Source organism: Ranitomeya variabilis, chromosome 1 (assembly GCF_051348905.1).
Source record: "Ranitomeya variabilis isolate aRanVar5 chromosome 1, aRanVar5.hap1, whole genome shotgun sequence".
NCBI classification, from domain to species: Eukaryota; Metazoa; Chordata; class Amphibia; order Anura; family Dendrobatidae; genus Ranitomeya; species Ranitomeya variabilis.
The window spans coordinates 914,777,992-914,793,533 of NC_135232.1; the positions used below are offsets into that span (position 1 = coordinate 914,777,992).

General features: G+C 41.8%; 1 protein-coding gene across 17 annotated transcripts in view; it reads left to right on the forward strand.

The window, feature by feature from the left end:
- Positions 1-15,542, forward strand: part of BLTP1 (bridge-like lipid transfer protein family member 1) — a 322,576-nt gene that overhangs the window by 22,094 nt on the left and 284,940 nt on the right. For all 17 annotated transcript variants that reach the window (XM_077279045.1, XM_077279047.1, XM_077279052.1 and 14 more), the window contains exons 2-5: positions 2,296-2,414; positions 5,986-6,102; positions 8,765-8,843; positions 12,256-12,320. In XM_077279045.1, coding sequence (XP_077135160.1) covers positions 2,321-2,414; positions 5,986-6,102; positions 8,765-8,843; positions 12,256-12,320 — 355 coding nt within the window. In that variant the 5' untranslated portion in view covers positions 2,296-2,320. The remainder of the gene's footprint in view (positions 1-2,295; positions 2,415-5,985; positions 6,103-8,764; positions 8,844-12,255; positions 12,321-15,542) is intronic.

Sequence of the window (15,542 nt, forward strand, 5' to 3'; positions counted from 1 at the left end):
GTAGTATATAACACTGCGCACGTAGTATATAACACTGCGCACGTAGTATATAACACTGCGCACGTAGTATATAGCACTGCCACATAGTATATAACACAGCCCATGTAGTATATAACACTGCGCACGTAGTATAGAACGCTGCACACGTAGTATATTACACTGCCCACGTAGTATATAACACTGCCAATGTAGTATACAACACAGCCCACGTAGTATATAAAACAGCCCACGTAATATGTAGCATCCATGTAGTATTTAACACAGCCCATGTAGTATTTAACACAGCCCACGTAGTATTTAACATTGCCCACGCAGTATATAACACTGCCCACGCAGTATATAGCAGCCTCGCAGTATATAACACAGCCCAAGTACTATATAGTACTGTGGGCACCATATCCCTGTTAAAAAAAGAATGAAAATAAAAAATAGTTATATACTCACCCTCCGGCATCCAGCGAAGCTGTCCCTATGCGCACTATGCGGCCTCCAGCTTCCGTTCCCAACGATGCATTGCGAAATTACCCAGATGACTTAGCGGTCTCGCGAGACCGCTACATCATCATCTCGCGAGACCCCAATGCAAGGCCCAGAGCGTCGCGATAAGCGGGAAAGGCCCAGGAAGGTGAGTATATAATTACTTTTTATTTTTTTTATCATTTTTAACATTAGATCTTTTTACTATTGATGCTGCATAGGCAGCATCAATAGTAAAAAGTTGGTCACACAGGGTTAATAGCAGCATTAACAGACTGCGTTACACCGTGGCATAATGCGGTGTAACGCAGCCATTAACCCTGTGTGAGCGCTGACTGGAGGGGAGTATGGAGGGGGCACTGACAGAGAGTAGGAAGGGGCGAATTCGCAGCCGGACTGTGCCCGTCGCCAATCAGCGACGCGGGATTTCCTTGACAGACAGACAGACAGACAGACAAACAGATGGAAGTGCCCCTTAGATGATTATATATATAGACTGTATGTGTGTGTTTTGTTTTTTTTTGCTATTCAGCACAGTAGCCGGATGATGGGACAACTACTGTCCCATCATTGGCTAATGCTGTCACTGTTCTATGTGACAGCAGACATAGCTGGATGGGACTAGTAGTCCCATGAGACGATGCCTGTCTACACACAGACCCGCACACACAACACACACACCCGCAGCAAACCCCCGCACACACACCCAGGTACACACAGACACCCGCACACAGACCCGCACATCTTCTCCGCACACACATCTTCTCCGCCCACACACACAGTTTCCTCCCACACACTCTTCCTCCTACCTATCTGCAGCATTTTTCGCACGTAATCCCGCAGCAAAACCGCAAATCTTTTTACACCTGCGGATTTGCTGTGGATTTGACTGACTCTATAGAAGTCAATGGATGCAGAAACGCTGCAGATCTGCAAAAAGAATTGACATGCTGCGGAAAATAAAACGCTGCGAATCCGCCTGGATTTTTCCACAGCATGTGCACACCAATTCTGTAATTCTCATTGACTAACATTGCTAGTGCACTACACTGCGGATTTGATGAAATTCCGCGCATCCAAAAACGTTGCGGATCCGCATCAGAATCCGCAACATGTGTACATAGCCTTACTGCTTCACAACCTACCCGTGGAAAGTTAAATAGAAAAAATGCATAGCCCAAAAAGGGTGCGCCGAGGAAATAATTATAGCTCAAACTAATATTAGGTAACCACCAGCATGTACGGTGTGCATAGCCGTCAGCAATAATGCTGCAGACAGCGGACATGCTGAGGCATGATATATTGGAAACCCATTTTTTGACCAAGGTAAATATTGGTACTTAAATGGATAAGAAGTGTCACCGACAGAATGTCTTTTTTGGATTCATTCCCAGTTTTTTGTTTTAATAATAGTTTTTTGTGATTATAATATTAAAAAGCGAGATGTCCTCCTATTCTGATCAGATATTTTGTTACAAGCATGCCATCCGTGACTCATAGGTCGTATATGACGGGAGTGTGGTATTTCAAGCGTAAGCATGCACAGCAATGTTAAAAATGTTTTTTGCAAATACTCGTCATTTGCCTTACGAGGGATAAATGGATATTTTCTTGTACAGACTGTACCCTCGCTGCCTCAGAAATGAATATATTGTTTCCAGGGCAATATTTGATTTTTTGGGGGGGCGACCATGAAAAGATTTCAGACGTCTGCAGTACAGGGGATTGCCTGTGTTGTTGTACAGGGGTTTCTTTTACAGATGCATAAGATGGAAAGTGATGTCTGTTTTGGTGACCATCTATATTCTCTTTTTCCAGGCAGTGAGTGAACAGGCTGCTCACAATGGACACGGCTAATGACAGTTTTGTTCCAAGTATTACTGAACTTGAAGGATATCTTACTGAACACAATTCCAATGTGGTATGGCTGCTTGTTGGTAAGTTCCATTATATAAAGATCTTATTCTCTGGTCTGTCTCCTTTATAAAGTCACATAATGGATCATTTGACCGGCAAATCTAATTTTTTCCTCCCAGCAAGACCCTTTAAAGGTAACCTGTCAGTCAATTCTTGCTGCCCAAACCACGGGTAGCCTGGATGCGTGATTGCAGCACACATACTGGCATTTTAGAGAAAAAACAGTTTAAAGAAGGAATGAGAGTAGCCTGATACGGACATTGACCGGCTCCTTCCTTAGTTGATTGACAGGCGTCTGTTATGTGAGCTGTCAGTCAACCAGAGTGGTATAAGGAGAAGACAAACGGAGGTGACACCAGACCAATATGATCTTTCCGTATGGTCCCCAGCTTGACCTTTAAAGTATATCTTTTCTGAAATGGCGGAGTGTTTTAAAGTAAAACATACATTACCAAGGTTTCATTCATGCTCCATGTAGGTTTTGGGCATGACAAATTTCCCTTTTAGTGTATCTCTTGGCTTACTATTCTGCTGTAGATGAGAATAGCAAATTTCAGCTACTGGTCCATTCTCCAATATATATGGTTTAGAACTTCTTTAGTTAGATGGAACAACATTTTTGTACTCTTTTGGCTAGTAGGTACACAGTCCCTTAGCTGTAATTTACTGCTCCTAACACTTTAAAAGCCGTCTTAAGAAAGGCTCATTTTACTATAACGAAGTGAATCCCCCCATTGCGACAGCTTCACTGTTCTTGTGGTCGCCTCTGGACTGGAAGTGGTGACATGTTAGTTGACCTGAGAGATGGGCCACTGATTGTTTGCTGGGTCAGGGGCTGATGAATGGGCAGTCATCACTTCCTATCCTAGCGCAGGCCACAGAGTGTGGTGGTGCTATGGCGCCGGTTGTTTGGAGAGGTACGTGGCACTTCTTTGTGTGATACCCATTCTTTCCCTCAAAAAGCTTTTGAAAAGTGGAGAAAAAGTACAGGACATAAAATGGCCATGCGCTGTACAACTGTCTGACGGACCATTGTTTAGCTGTCAGCTATCTCTCTCCATCTGCAAGACCAAGCCGAGCGTTAATGTGTTCTTTATCAGAGGCACTGACTGAATTGTCTGGCAATGGCTTATCCATGTGCCAAACAAGAGAATTGGGCTATTGAATTCCAACCTTCCGACAGTCCGGATGTCCCCATAGATGGTTGTCTGGCAGGTTTGTGTCTGTGTGGCGCGTGAAATCGCCAGCATATTAGTGTAGTTGCTACACTGCTGTACACACATTACTCTGTATCTGTACAGGCTGGATTTTACAGGTGTTTTTTTTTATTGCTGTTCTCTGCTGTGAATTTTTTGGTATTTTCTCCATTTTGAATCCTCCCCAATTTTGATGATCTGGTTGTCAATTCCTTCTTCCACTGTTCTTAATACACTAGCGGTTACCCATTTCCGGTTTCTGCCAGAAGTTGCTATTCTGGCACCCCGTCCCAGTTAGTCAGCTGCTTCTGGTGGCGGTTTACCTTTGGGCTGTGTATACCCTTTATATCACTCGTGTTTGTTAGCGTTTGCCAAAGTCTTTAAGAAGACAGGTAGACCCGCAAGGAAAGTTACCCTGAATCTTGCAGGTATAGTTACTGTTCTGTATGTTTCTGCCTTACTCTAAGGGTACCGTCTCACAGTGACACTTTTGTCGCTACGACGGTACGATCCGTGACGTTCCAGCGATATCCATACGATATCGCTGTGTCTGACATGCAGCAGCGATCAGGGACCCTGCTGAGAATCGTACGTCGTAGCAGATCGTTTGGAACTTTATTTCGTCGCTGGATCTCCCGCTGTCATCGCTGGATCGGTGTGTGTGACACCGATCCAGCGATGCGTTCGCTTGTAACCAGGGTAAACATCGGGTTACTAAGCGCAGGGCCACGCTTAGTAACCCGATGTTTACCCTGGTTACCATCGTAAATGTAAAAAAAAAAAAAAACGTACATACTCACATTCCGGTGTCCGTCAGGTCCCTAGCCGTCTGCTTCCCGCACTGACTGACTGCTGGCCGGAAAGTAAAAGCAGAGCACAGCGGTGACGTCACCGCTCTGCTCTGTGGGAGATGCCGGAGATGTTCGGCGCTGACACAGGATGCAGGAGGAGTGCAGGGAAGCGGACGCCGGGCACCGGAATGTGAGTGTGTTTTTTTTTTTTACTTTTACAATGGTAACCAGGGTAAACATCGGGTTACTAAGCGCGGCCCTGCGCTTAGTAACCCGATGTTTACCCTGGTTACCAGGGGACTTCGGCATCGTTGGTCGCTGGAGAGCTGTCTGTGTGACAGCTCTCCAGCGACCACACAGCGACTAAACAGCGACGCTGCAGCGATCGGCATCGTTGTCTGTATCGCTGCAGCGTCGCTTAGTGTGAAGGTACCTTTAGTATGTGAGAGCAATTTTTGGCAGTGCATTTTCTAATTTGTTATTTGAAAACTAATGCAAGAAACATTATGACAAATATAGATCTTAATTATTTCACTTTCTAAAATGTCTTAAAGTAGCATAACCCCTCTATGAAAATAGCATTGCATGTGTTAATATTGATCCATTACTGATAGTATGTAATAATAAATACATGTTTTTAATTCAAAGGAGTATTTCCATCTTATAAAGTGATATCAAATCGCTAGGCTATGTCTTACCTGGACCCCTATAGGCCTTGTGAATAAAGAACCTACAGTGCTAATTTATAGCTACGTCCTCATCATTCTAAGGATCTTTGTGGATTTGGTGCCACTTTATTAGTTGGGACCAAGAAATCTATGTGCAGATAGGCCTGGTGGGAAATCCAGATTATCTGAAATCAGGAGCAAAGGGCCCTGGGGGTTGATTAAGGATAAGCTTTTTTATGGGATCTCAAAGCCAGAAGAGTGGTGTAGGTACTATATGACATGAGGCTAGGAGAGGGAACAGTTAAATGGGCGCACCGTGGGAGAGTGATAAGAGCTTTAGGGCAAATGAATTGAGCTATTTTGACCCATAATTTCCCCTCCAAATGATAGAAGAAGTCCAGAACTCTAGTGTGTACTGCTGCCATGTAACACCACCTACTTTCCGGAAGTCTAAGACCTCCCGTTAGTTTGTGTCTCATCAGGAACTCTCCCCGAATACATGGGCGCCCACTTACCCAAATAAATCTGCCAAAAGCTACTGCACAGCCTTTTACAAACATTGGAGAAGATTGCTATGGGGACGGTTTGAAAGATGTATAATAGTCTAGGTAGGACGTTCATTTTTAGTATATTCTGCCAAACCAGGAAAAATCTCTCACCATCCAATAATTAAGATCTCTATAGAGTTGTTCAATAAAGAGCAGAAAATTAAGATCAAATAAACGGGAGAGGCCTCTGTATAAGAATTCCTAAGTATTTAATGCCCTGTGAGTGCCAGGCAAAGGGAAAATGGGACTGGATGGAATCTTGTGTGGATTTGGGGAGGGAACCCTTTTAACCAGTTTGACTGTGAAAGTGACTACTGGGTGGGAAATGGTAAAATTGTACTGTATTTTTTTTCTGTTTCTAATACAATATTTTTTTATTTGATTGCAGCGACCATTTTATCCTGTGGATGGATTATTTATCTAACTTATTACAATTCCCGCAATATAGGACTGATTTTAACACTGGTATTAAATAGACTGTACAAAGATGGATACATTCATATTGGTGAGTTTTCTCATGGCCTTATCTCTGTATTATATATAAAAAGGAAGTTATGCAGAATTGCTGATTTTGCAGAGCCGCACAGTGCTATTTTAACACTTTATCGTGTGATACATTTGTGAAGTCATGGTTCACAAATTACTGAACTTTTCGTGGGTCATTTAAGTTGGAAGGGAACGTGTCCTCAGAAAATGACCTAGTGTTTAAATCAGGTTTTTTATGTGAAATGGATTTTTTCTGTTTGTTGTTTTTTCCTCTTCAGTTTTCTATATCACTATTTAAAAGTAGATTAAAAATGCTGCAAAACCGCTGAAAGAGCTGACATTCTGCAGATCTGTAACAGCTTTAGAGGGAATCTGTCACCACATTTGCCCTATCTAAACCATTAATGGGAACCTGTCAGCAGGATTGTGCACCGTAACCTACAGACAGTGTCAGGCCGGCGCCGTTATACTGATTACAATGATACCTTGGTGATGAAATCCATCTTGTGCTTGTTGTTTAATCCTTATTTTCAGTTTTCAGTTAATGATATGCCCGTTCTTTGGGGCAGCCTGTGGGTAGGTCTTCATGTGGTGCTCTGATTAGGTATTCATACTGATGGCTTCTGACAGATCACTGATCCCTCAGTGACCTGCCCCCTATTTTACGTACTTATTATATGTATTGGAAAAAAAAAATCACATTCACAGGTGCCTGCGCTGCAGCTTGTTTGTACGTATAATATGCATTTAATTATTTTATTTGGTGATATAAATTTATTTAGAAAAAAATTGTCTCAAAATGGCGCTGACGGCGCCTGTGCAGTAGCATCTATCTGCGATTCCCTTTCAATCTGCAAGGAAAAGATAAGCCACATGTACAGATGATTTTTAAATGTTCACTTTGCCGAGAATGTTCGCTGCAGAAACAAAAAGTGTGCACATTTCCTAAGATTAGACTCAGACTTTCAGCAGATACATCCCCATTAGCAGCAATAGATCAGATTCTAAGTTGTATAGAAATCATTTTTGAACATTCTCTAGTTTTGGCAAAGATGAAGGAAGAGGGCGAAGGTGAGCTGTGAGCATCACCTATTGTGATGATTTTTTCCAGATCATAAATTTAACATAAAACCTTGATTTAAACAATGTTAAATAGCCGGAATCTGTCTCTAACAGCCACAGGCGGAGCTAAGCTCTACAATTAAATGCCGTTAACAATCTCTGACATCAGCCTTTATGTGGGACACATGTTGGTGCTGGCGCATATCAATTCCCATTGGCGCACTGTGACAAGATTGTGGGACCCCGATGAGTTACTGTGACAGGGTAGGTGGTGCTGAGTGCCCCTGTCACTGCTGTCTTTTACCTCCCCTGAAGCTCGGCTATGTGCTGAGCTTTATATGAGACCACGGTTTTCACTATCTACTGAAATACTGCGCTATTGTAATATGTAGTCTAAGTGATGGATGATCAAAGACTCAAGTTCACCAAGGAGATGAAAAAATAAAGTAAGAAAAAAAACCTAAAGGCCTACAAGTTCGAATCGCCCTCTTTTTCCCATCAAAAATAAAAAATATTTGCTATAGCTGCATCCATAAAAGTCAGAGCTATAAAAATATAAAATTAACTAACTTAATCAGTAAATGCCACAATAAGAAAAAAAAATGCAGAGTGCCAGAATTATGGTTTTTGCATTCAGCACCCCTCCCTTAAATAAAAAAAAACATAAAAAATTACCCAAAAAAATGCCATGTCTACCCAAAATTGGTGTAACTAAATCGCAAATAGGCAAACCCCACACAGCTCCATCTATAGAAAATTAAACATGTTACAGGTCACGAAAAATGGTGACAAACTAAGTTTTTTTTTTGTTTTTGTTTTTTTTTTACAAATCTAAAAAAAAATTTCTCTGTTTAAATGATAGCAAGTCTTGTTTGGCTGCTGAGACAAAGGGTTAAATAAAGTTATTAGAGCTGTACACATGAGGTCACATAATGACTGTAAACTGTGCTAACATGTAGTTTTAGGGATCATGAGGGGGATGAGCAAACCCAAATTGTAAAGATCGGGGTTCTTGGTGTCCGGTTCTGAACTCCAGACTCGGACTTCTTCTGGATGTCTGTTTTACAGTTCGAGGAGGGAGAAAGAGAGAATTTCCAGCTCTAAAGTTCGGGTTCCCATTGTTTTTATGGTACCCGAACCGAATTTTGGACTAAAGTTCGGTCGAACCCAACAAGCCCGAACTTCCACGTGTCCGCTCATCATCTAATTGTGAGATATATACAGAGAATATGTATGAGAAACGGGGACACTTTTCCAGTATAGAATCATTACATTTTATTTGAGGAAGCCATATTACTCCATAGATTTGATGTTAAAAAGGTTCCAGACACATTTTCGTACACCTTTCCACAGGAGAGATGATAAATGACCCCCACAGGTTATTTGTGAGTTTTTTAGGATTGGTGGAGGTCCCAGTGGTCAGACCCCCAGCGATTCTACATTTATCACCTACCCTGTGGACGTTATTTATTGGAATAGACAACCCTACTAATACATAGTCGAGCCCTACAAGGTGCGTAGGTAGGAGTCAGTACAGGACTCAGACAATGTAGTAATCAGCTTGCTAATTGCTGTATTTTGCATATCTTTGATTCATTCTCCCCCCTCATTTTTCATAGGATCATTTTCTTTCTCCGTCCTTTCTGGAAAGATTATGTTACGTGAAATCTACTATATTACAGAGGACATGTCCATTAGGTATGTTTCTCACGTTCCTTTTTGTTTTGTCTAGATCTATAAAGTGCTGACCAGAACAGCCCCAGAATTCTGCCGGCTCTGCACAGCCAAACTAATGAGCCCGTGGAAACATAAAGCTGATGACTGATACCTTTACAAGCACTTGCGTTAGCAGTTGTACAGAAACATAGATATTTCCTACAATGGCCTAAGTATAAGAAAGTGGTGCTAGGTTAACCCTGTTGTGACAGAATTGCTCCTCCTTTAATGCAGGTTGCGTGTTCTTTGCATGCTTCCATATTAACGTCATGGCATTCCTTAGCAGAAGTCCATGTGGCACCACCAACCTGCTAATGGCACGGTGTGCATGGACTGCAGAGCCATTAAAGTCCTCTTGTAGAAAAATCCATCAGTCTATTCATTTCCATATGGGGAAGAAGGGGTTAACATTGACCTACGGTATATGAAAAGCTGAGTTATCTCTCCAAATTTTTTCACATACCGTACTTTCTTCGTGGAAGCTATTTACTTTATATAAAATGTATGTGTTAATGGAAGGAACCTAAACTAATCGTACATTTTACAAGAAAGTCATCAAAATACTTCTTACCACAAGCATGCTCCCTCGGCAGAGCAACCTATGTGTATTTATGTGGGATTAGCAGAGTTTTTGGAGCAGAAACTGAGCACAACCTCCATGTTTTTGAGGAGCATTTGAAGACATTTCATTTGTTAGTTTCCTCTCTTTCTGTATCCAAACCTCCTAAAAAAAAGAAAAAACCCTCTACACTCACATAGTCATACACTTTATAGGACACCCGTCTCTAGTGTAGTTCTTTCTCATGAATGATATCAGTAGACCATTATGTCTGTGGTCAAAAATCTGGAAAGCAATTTTAAAGAGTAACTAAACTTTTTTTTATATACCGCATATACTTGTGTATAAGCCAAGTGTTTCAGCACATTTTTTGTGCTGAAAACACCCCTCCTTGGCTTATACATGAGTCATTGTCCCAGAAAGACAGCGGGGGAGGGGGAGCAGCGGGTCACAGATGCAGGAGCTGCAGCTAAAGCCTGTACCCGCTGCTAAAGAGAAATTACTGGCACTGAATATTCATTTCTCTTATAGCGTGCACAGTTACAGTGACAGCTGCCGGCTTCCAGCAGCAGCCGGGTTAACATGAGTGCCCGCTCATTAAGGTAATGAATATTCACCCTTCTCCACTCCCATAGGCGTGGAGTGAATATTCATTACCGTAATGAGTGGGGACATGTGATTGCTCGGCCGGAAGAGTTGCTGGCAGTGGAACAAGATGTAGCACGGGCGCGCACGGATGGTAAGTAGGTTTTTTTTTTTTAGTTTTTTTGGTTTTTTTTATAGAAACCATGCATACAAGGACAGGGAAGGAAAGCCATGCATACAAGGACAGGGATGGGGAGCCATGCATGCAAGGACAGGGATGGGAATCCATGCATACAAGGACAGGGATGGGGAGCCATGCATGCAAGGTCAGGGATGAGGAGCCATGCATATAAGGTCAGGGATGGGGAGTCATGCATACAAGGACAGGGATGGGAAGCCATGCATACAAGGTCAGGGATGAGGAGCCATGCATATAAGGTCAGGGATGGGGAGTCATGCATGCAAGGACAGGGATGGGAATCCATGCATACAAGGACAGGGATGGGGAGCCATGCATGCAAGGTCAGGGATGAGGAGTCATGCATACAAGGACAGGGATGGGAAGCCATGCATACAAGGTCAGGGATGAGGAGCCATGCATATAAGGTCAGGGATGGGGAGTCATGCATTCTAGGACAGGGACGGGGAGCCATGCATACCAGTATAGGGAGGGGACAATGCATACCTGGCTTAACTCGAGTCAATATGTTTTCCCAGTTTTTTGTGGCAAAATTAGGTGCCTCGGCTTATACTCAGGTCGACTTATACATGAGTATATATGGTATGTAATTAGTGATCAGCCTTTTGCAAAGTTATTTTGCCTCCTTCTCTCTCAAACACTCTGCTGCAGTGCTGTTCAGTGACCACTTCATGCTCCTTTAGAAGCTCCTTTCAGCTGCTGCTCAGCAGGATCCATCCTCTACAGGCCAAAATCATTATTGCATTTGTGCCTTTTTTGTAAAATTATTATTTTTATATTTCCGTGGGATTTTTATTTGCCTCTTATCCTTCAAGATTGTGGATTTTTTTTACTTTATTTTAGATTTGTAATTTTGGCAGGGTTTAGGATTTCCAGATTTTTTTTGTAGATTCACCAGTTGTAACTTTTTAAAAAGTTTAAATATTTTTGTGCAAATTTCCAGTTCCTTCTTGGAGTGATTTTCAGGATGCACCCCTATTTTGAACAAATTTTGTAACATTTTATTGTTACCTGACCTTTTTGTGCTTAAAAGTCGCAAAACTCATATAGCATGTGCCATTTTGAATAATTTTGTTGCAAAAATATCAACAAATAACATATTAAACAAAAAAAAAAGTTAATTCAAAAATGTTAATAATTATTCCTGTCCTATATTCCTTTTCAAATGATTTTTAGTGAAAATTTTAACCACACCAACAAGACAGAATACGAGAGGGAGGGTAAGGGTAAAGAATCATAGGGCTGTATGGAAGGAGAGGTAGAATGGGAACACAAGGGAAGTCTATACAGCATCTTCCCTTTCTGACCTTCTTTGCTCCCCACCACCATTGTTGAACAAGGAAAGTTCCATACACAAAGATCTTGCAGAGCAGCAGTTGAAACAAGCTCTTAAAGGAGCATGAGCTATGCAATGAATCAGCTGTGGAGTATAGTGTACAATTACATGGGTGTGAATAGCGCCCTAGAATAATACTGGCTCCGTGTTTGGATCTATTCTATATTGAAAGCGTATGACTCTTGGTCTGTTGATCTTCGGGTATAAGGACCAAATCTGAAAGGTTTCGTTATTTCTTTTTGCTCTTTTACGTAAATTGCATGAACCTTTTTCCAGAGGACTTTGATATGTTATTTTATAAAATAATAAATGATGACATTTTGTACCTTGGAGTAAAGCCAAAATGTCACAAATTAATTGCACAGTCTTTTCTCCTGAGGTCTCGGTTATACCGTAGACAATGTCACATTTCGGTTAGTTGAGTGGTGGAGCTGTGGCCGCAGTTGTACAATGGCTTTGTTTTTTCTGGTGTCTATGTAATACTCCGCCACATAGGCTGGGTGCCCATTTCTGCTTTGTGTAATCATATAATCATGCGGTCATATAATCTTATTGTCCTGCTGGTTAAGCTCCACAGTACATTGCCTTGTGCTGAAGGTCTTGTCTTATTTAATATTCCGCAGTATTAACTACTTGCTGTTACAATTAAAGCAGCAAAGACAATATGAGATTAATTGTGGTTAAAAACAATTTGTTTTTCCTAATTATCTTTCAGAATACAGGATGGATTTATTATATTTCGATGGTGGAAAATGTATAACCCAAAACAAAAACAACATGGTGAGTATACTCCTTGATTTCTAATGCCTAACATACCCTTTATTCCTATCACTGCATAAAAAGTCTGACACCCTAGGGGAATGGCAGATTTCTTATATAAAAGTGTTCTCTTAGGTGATGTCCGCTGTTGTGATATTTATTTTTTTAAATTGTATTTGAGGACTGAAAATTCTGCACAAGACATGGGGTTAGAATTACAATTGAAATTCATTTTTAAGATTTTTATTTTCAAATTAGTTTTTCAAAAGAAAATCTTAAGAATTTTTGGAAAACTTTAAAATGAAGGGGGAATTCTGGTCTAGGTAAACTAATCTCTATCAGTTGGATCTGTGCTGATTGTTAGCCAGGAGTGGGTCCCTCCGCTGGGACTTATGTCCCCCATTCTGCCCTGATTTGCCTGAAGAGAACATGTAAATTTCCACAGTCACTGATGATATGGGGCTGCATGTCAGGTAGAGGTACTGGGGAGACGGCTGTCATTACATCTTCAATAAATGCACAAGTTTATGTTGATATTTTGGACACTTTTCTTATCCCATCAATTGAAAGGATGTTTAGGGATGATGAAATCATTTTTCAAGATGTTAATGCATCCTGCTATAGAGCAAAAACTGAGAAACCGTTCCTTGAAAAAAGACACATAAGGTCAATGTCATGGCCTACAAATAGTCCGGATCTCAATCCAATTGAAAATCTTTGGTGGAATTGGAGTTGAAGAAAATGGTCCATGACAAGGCTCCAACCTGCAAAGCTGATCTGGCAACAGCAATCAGAGAACGTTGGAGCCAGATTGATGAAGAGTACTGTTTGACACTCATTATGTCCTCTTTCACACTTCGTCTTTACTCTCCCGTCGAAATCCGTCGAGTTTTGAAAAAACAGGATCCTGTATTAGCAACGGATTGTATTAGTGATGGATTGTGATGGATGGACATCCGTTTCATCCATTGTGCCCTGGATCCATCTGAAAATAGCGGTCCGTTGTGCAGAGAAAACGCTCAGAGGAATGTTTTTTCTGCACGTCGGAAAATCGCTCAACTACGGGTCCTGCGCTGTCCGTCGTTGGCTATAATGGAAGCCTATGGACGCAGGATCCGTCGCTGACCGTCAAACACAGGAATCCAGTGACGTATCCCGTTTTTCCACTCTGAGGATGCCTGGAAGGATTTTTAAGTCCGGGAAAAAGTTTCTTTCTTTCTTTCTTTCTTTCTTTCTTTCTTTCTTTCTTTCTTTCTTTCTTTCTTTCTTTCTTTCTTTCTTTCTTTCTTTCTTTCTTTCTTTCTTTCTTTCTTTCTTTCTTTCTTTCTTTCTTTCTTTCCCTCTCTCCCTCTCTCCCTCTCTCCCCCTCTCCCTCTCTCCCCCTCTTTCTCCCTCTCTTTCTCCCTCTCCCTGGAAATTTCTCCTTTGAAATTCAGGCATTAACACAAACAACGCATCCGTCAAAACACTGGATGCGTTGCGCACGTCTTACACTATTTTCACGACGTCCGTCGATACGTCACAACAACGCATTAGGACGCTCAACAGTAGACGGAAGTGTGAAAGAGGCCTTAGTCCATACCTCAGAGATTGCAAGCTGTTATAAAAGCCAGAGGTGGTGCAACAAAATACTAGTGATGTTTTGGAGTGTTGTTTTTTTTTTTTTTTTCATGATTCCATAATTTTTTCCTCAGAATTGAGTGACTCCATAATTTTTCCCCTATGCTTGGTTAAAAAAAGTAACTATTACTGACTACCACATTTTTTGTTCTTGATTTCTTTTAGTGTTTCTTAAAGCCAGAAAGTTGCCATTTGAAATGACTTTAGTTTTGTGCCATGTCTGTGATCTGCTTTTTTTCTACAAAATTAACTGAATGAACATCCTCCAAGGCCGGTGATTCCATAATTTTTGCCAGGCTTTGACAATTTAAAGAAAATCCATGTTTTCATTATGTGGGGTTTAGGCTGTGTGCACACGTTGAGGATTTTTCGCGTTTTTTTCGCGTTTTTTTGCTATAAAAACGCTTAAAAAACGCATACATATGCATCCCATCATTTATAATGCATTCTGTAATTTTTGTGCATATGTTGCGTTTTTTTCCGCGAAAAAAATGCATCGCGGTAAAAAACGCATCATGTTCATTAATTTTGCGGATTTCCCACTATATTATTGCATTGGGAACCTCCGGAAAAAAAACGCACAAAAAACGCGAGAAACACGTGACAATAACGCATGCGGATTTCTTGCAGAAAATGTCCGGCTTTGTTCAGGAAATTTCTGCAAGAAATCCTGATATTTGCACATAGCCTTAATAATTTTAGTTTTTTTGTTTCTGCAACACGTGTTTTCACAAACTTGAAAATTATGAATAGTAATCATATTTATAGCTTGGACTTTAAACACATTTTACACCACATTACCAGTGAATTCTATGTGTGTGAGTGCTTGAGCTGTGAGCTTGATACTTTACACTTACCATATATACTCGAGTATAAGCCGAGATTTTTAGCCCACTTTTCTGGGCTGAAAGTAACCCTCTCGGCTTATACTCGAGTCATTCCCAGGGGTCGGCAGGGGAGGAGGAGCTGAGCTGTGTAATAATACTCACCTGCTCCTGGCGCGGTCCCTGTACGTCTTTTCCCCAGCGCCGGCAGCTTCTTACTGTATTGAGCGGTCACATGGTACCGCTTATTACAGTAATGAATATGGACCCGACTCCACTCCCATAGGGGTGGAGCCGCATATTCATTACTGTAATGAGCGGTACCAAGTGACCGCTCACTACAGGAAGAAGCTGCCGGCGCCGGGGAACAGATGTGCAGGGACGCGCCAGGAGCAGGTGAGTATGGCGGGGGCAGTGCGCGATATTTACCTGCTCTCCGTTCCACCGTCGGCGCCGCTGCGTCTTCCGCGTCCTCTGCAGTGACACTCCGGTCAGAGGGCGCGATGACGCAATTAGTGCGCGCCGCCCCCTGCCTGAACGTCAGTGCAGAGGACGAGGAAGACGCAGCGGCGGTCGGCGGTGGAACAGGAAAGGTGAGTATAGCAAGTGCCGGGGGCCTGAGAGGTGAGCATGTCATTTTTTATTTTTTTAATCGCAGCAACAGCATATGGGGCAAATGTCTGTATGGAGTATCTTATGGGGCCATGTGCAGCGTTATATGGGGGCAAATATCTGTATGGAGCATCTTATGGGGCCATGTGCAGCATTATATGGGGGCAAATATCTGTATGGAGCATCT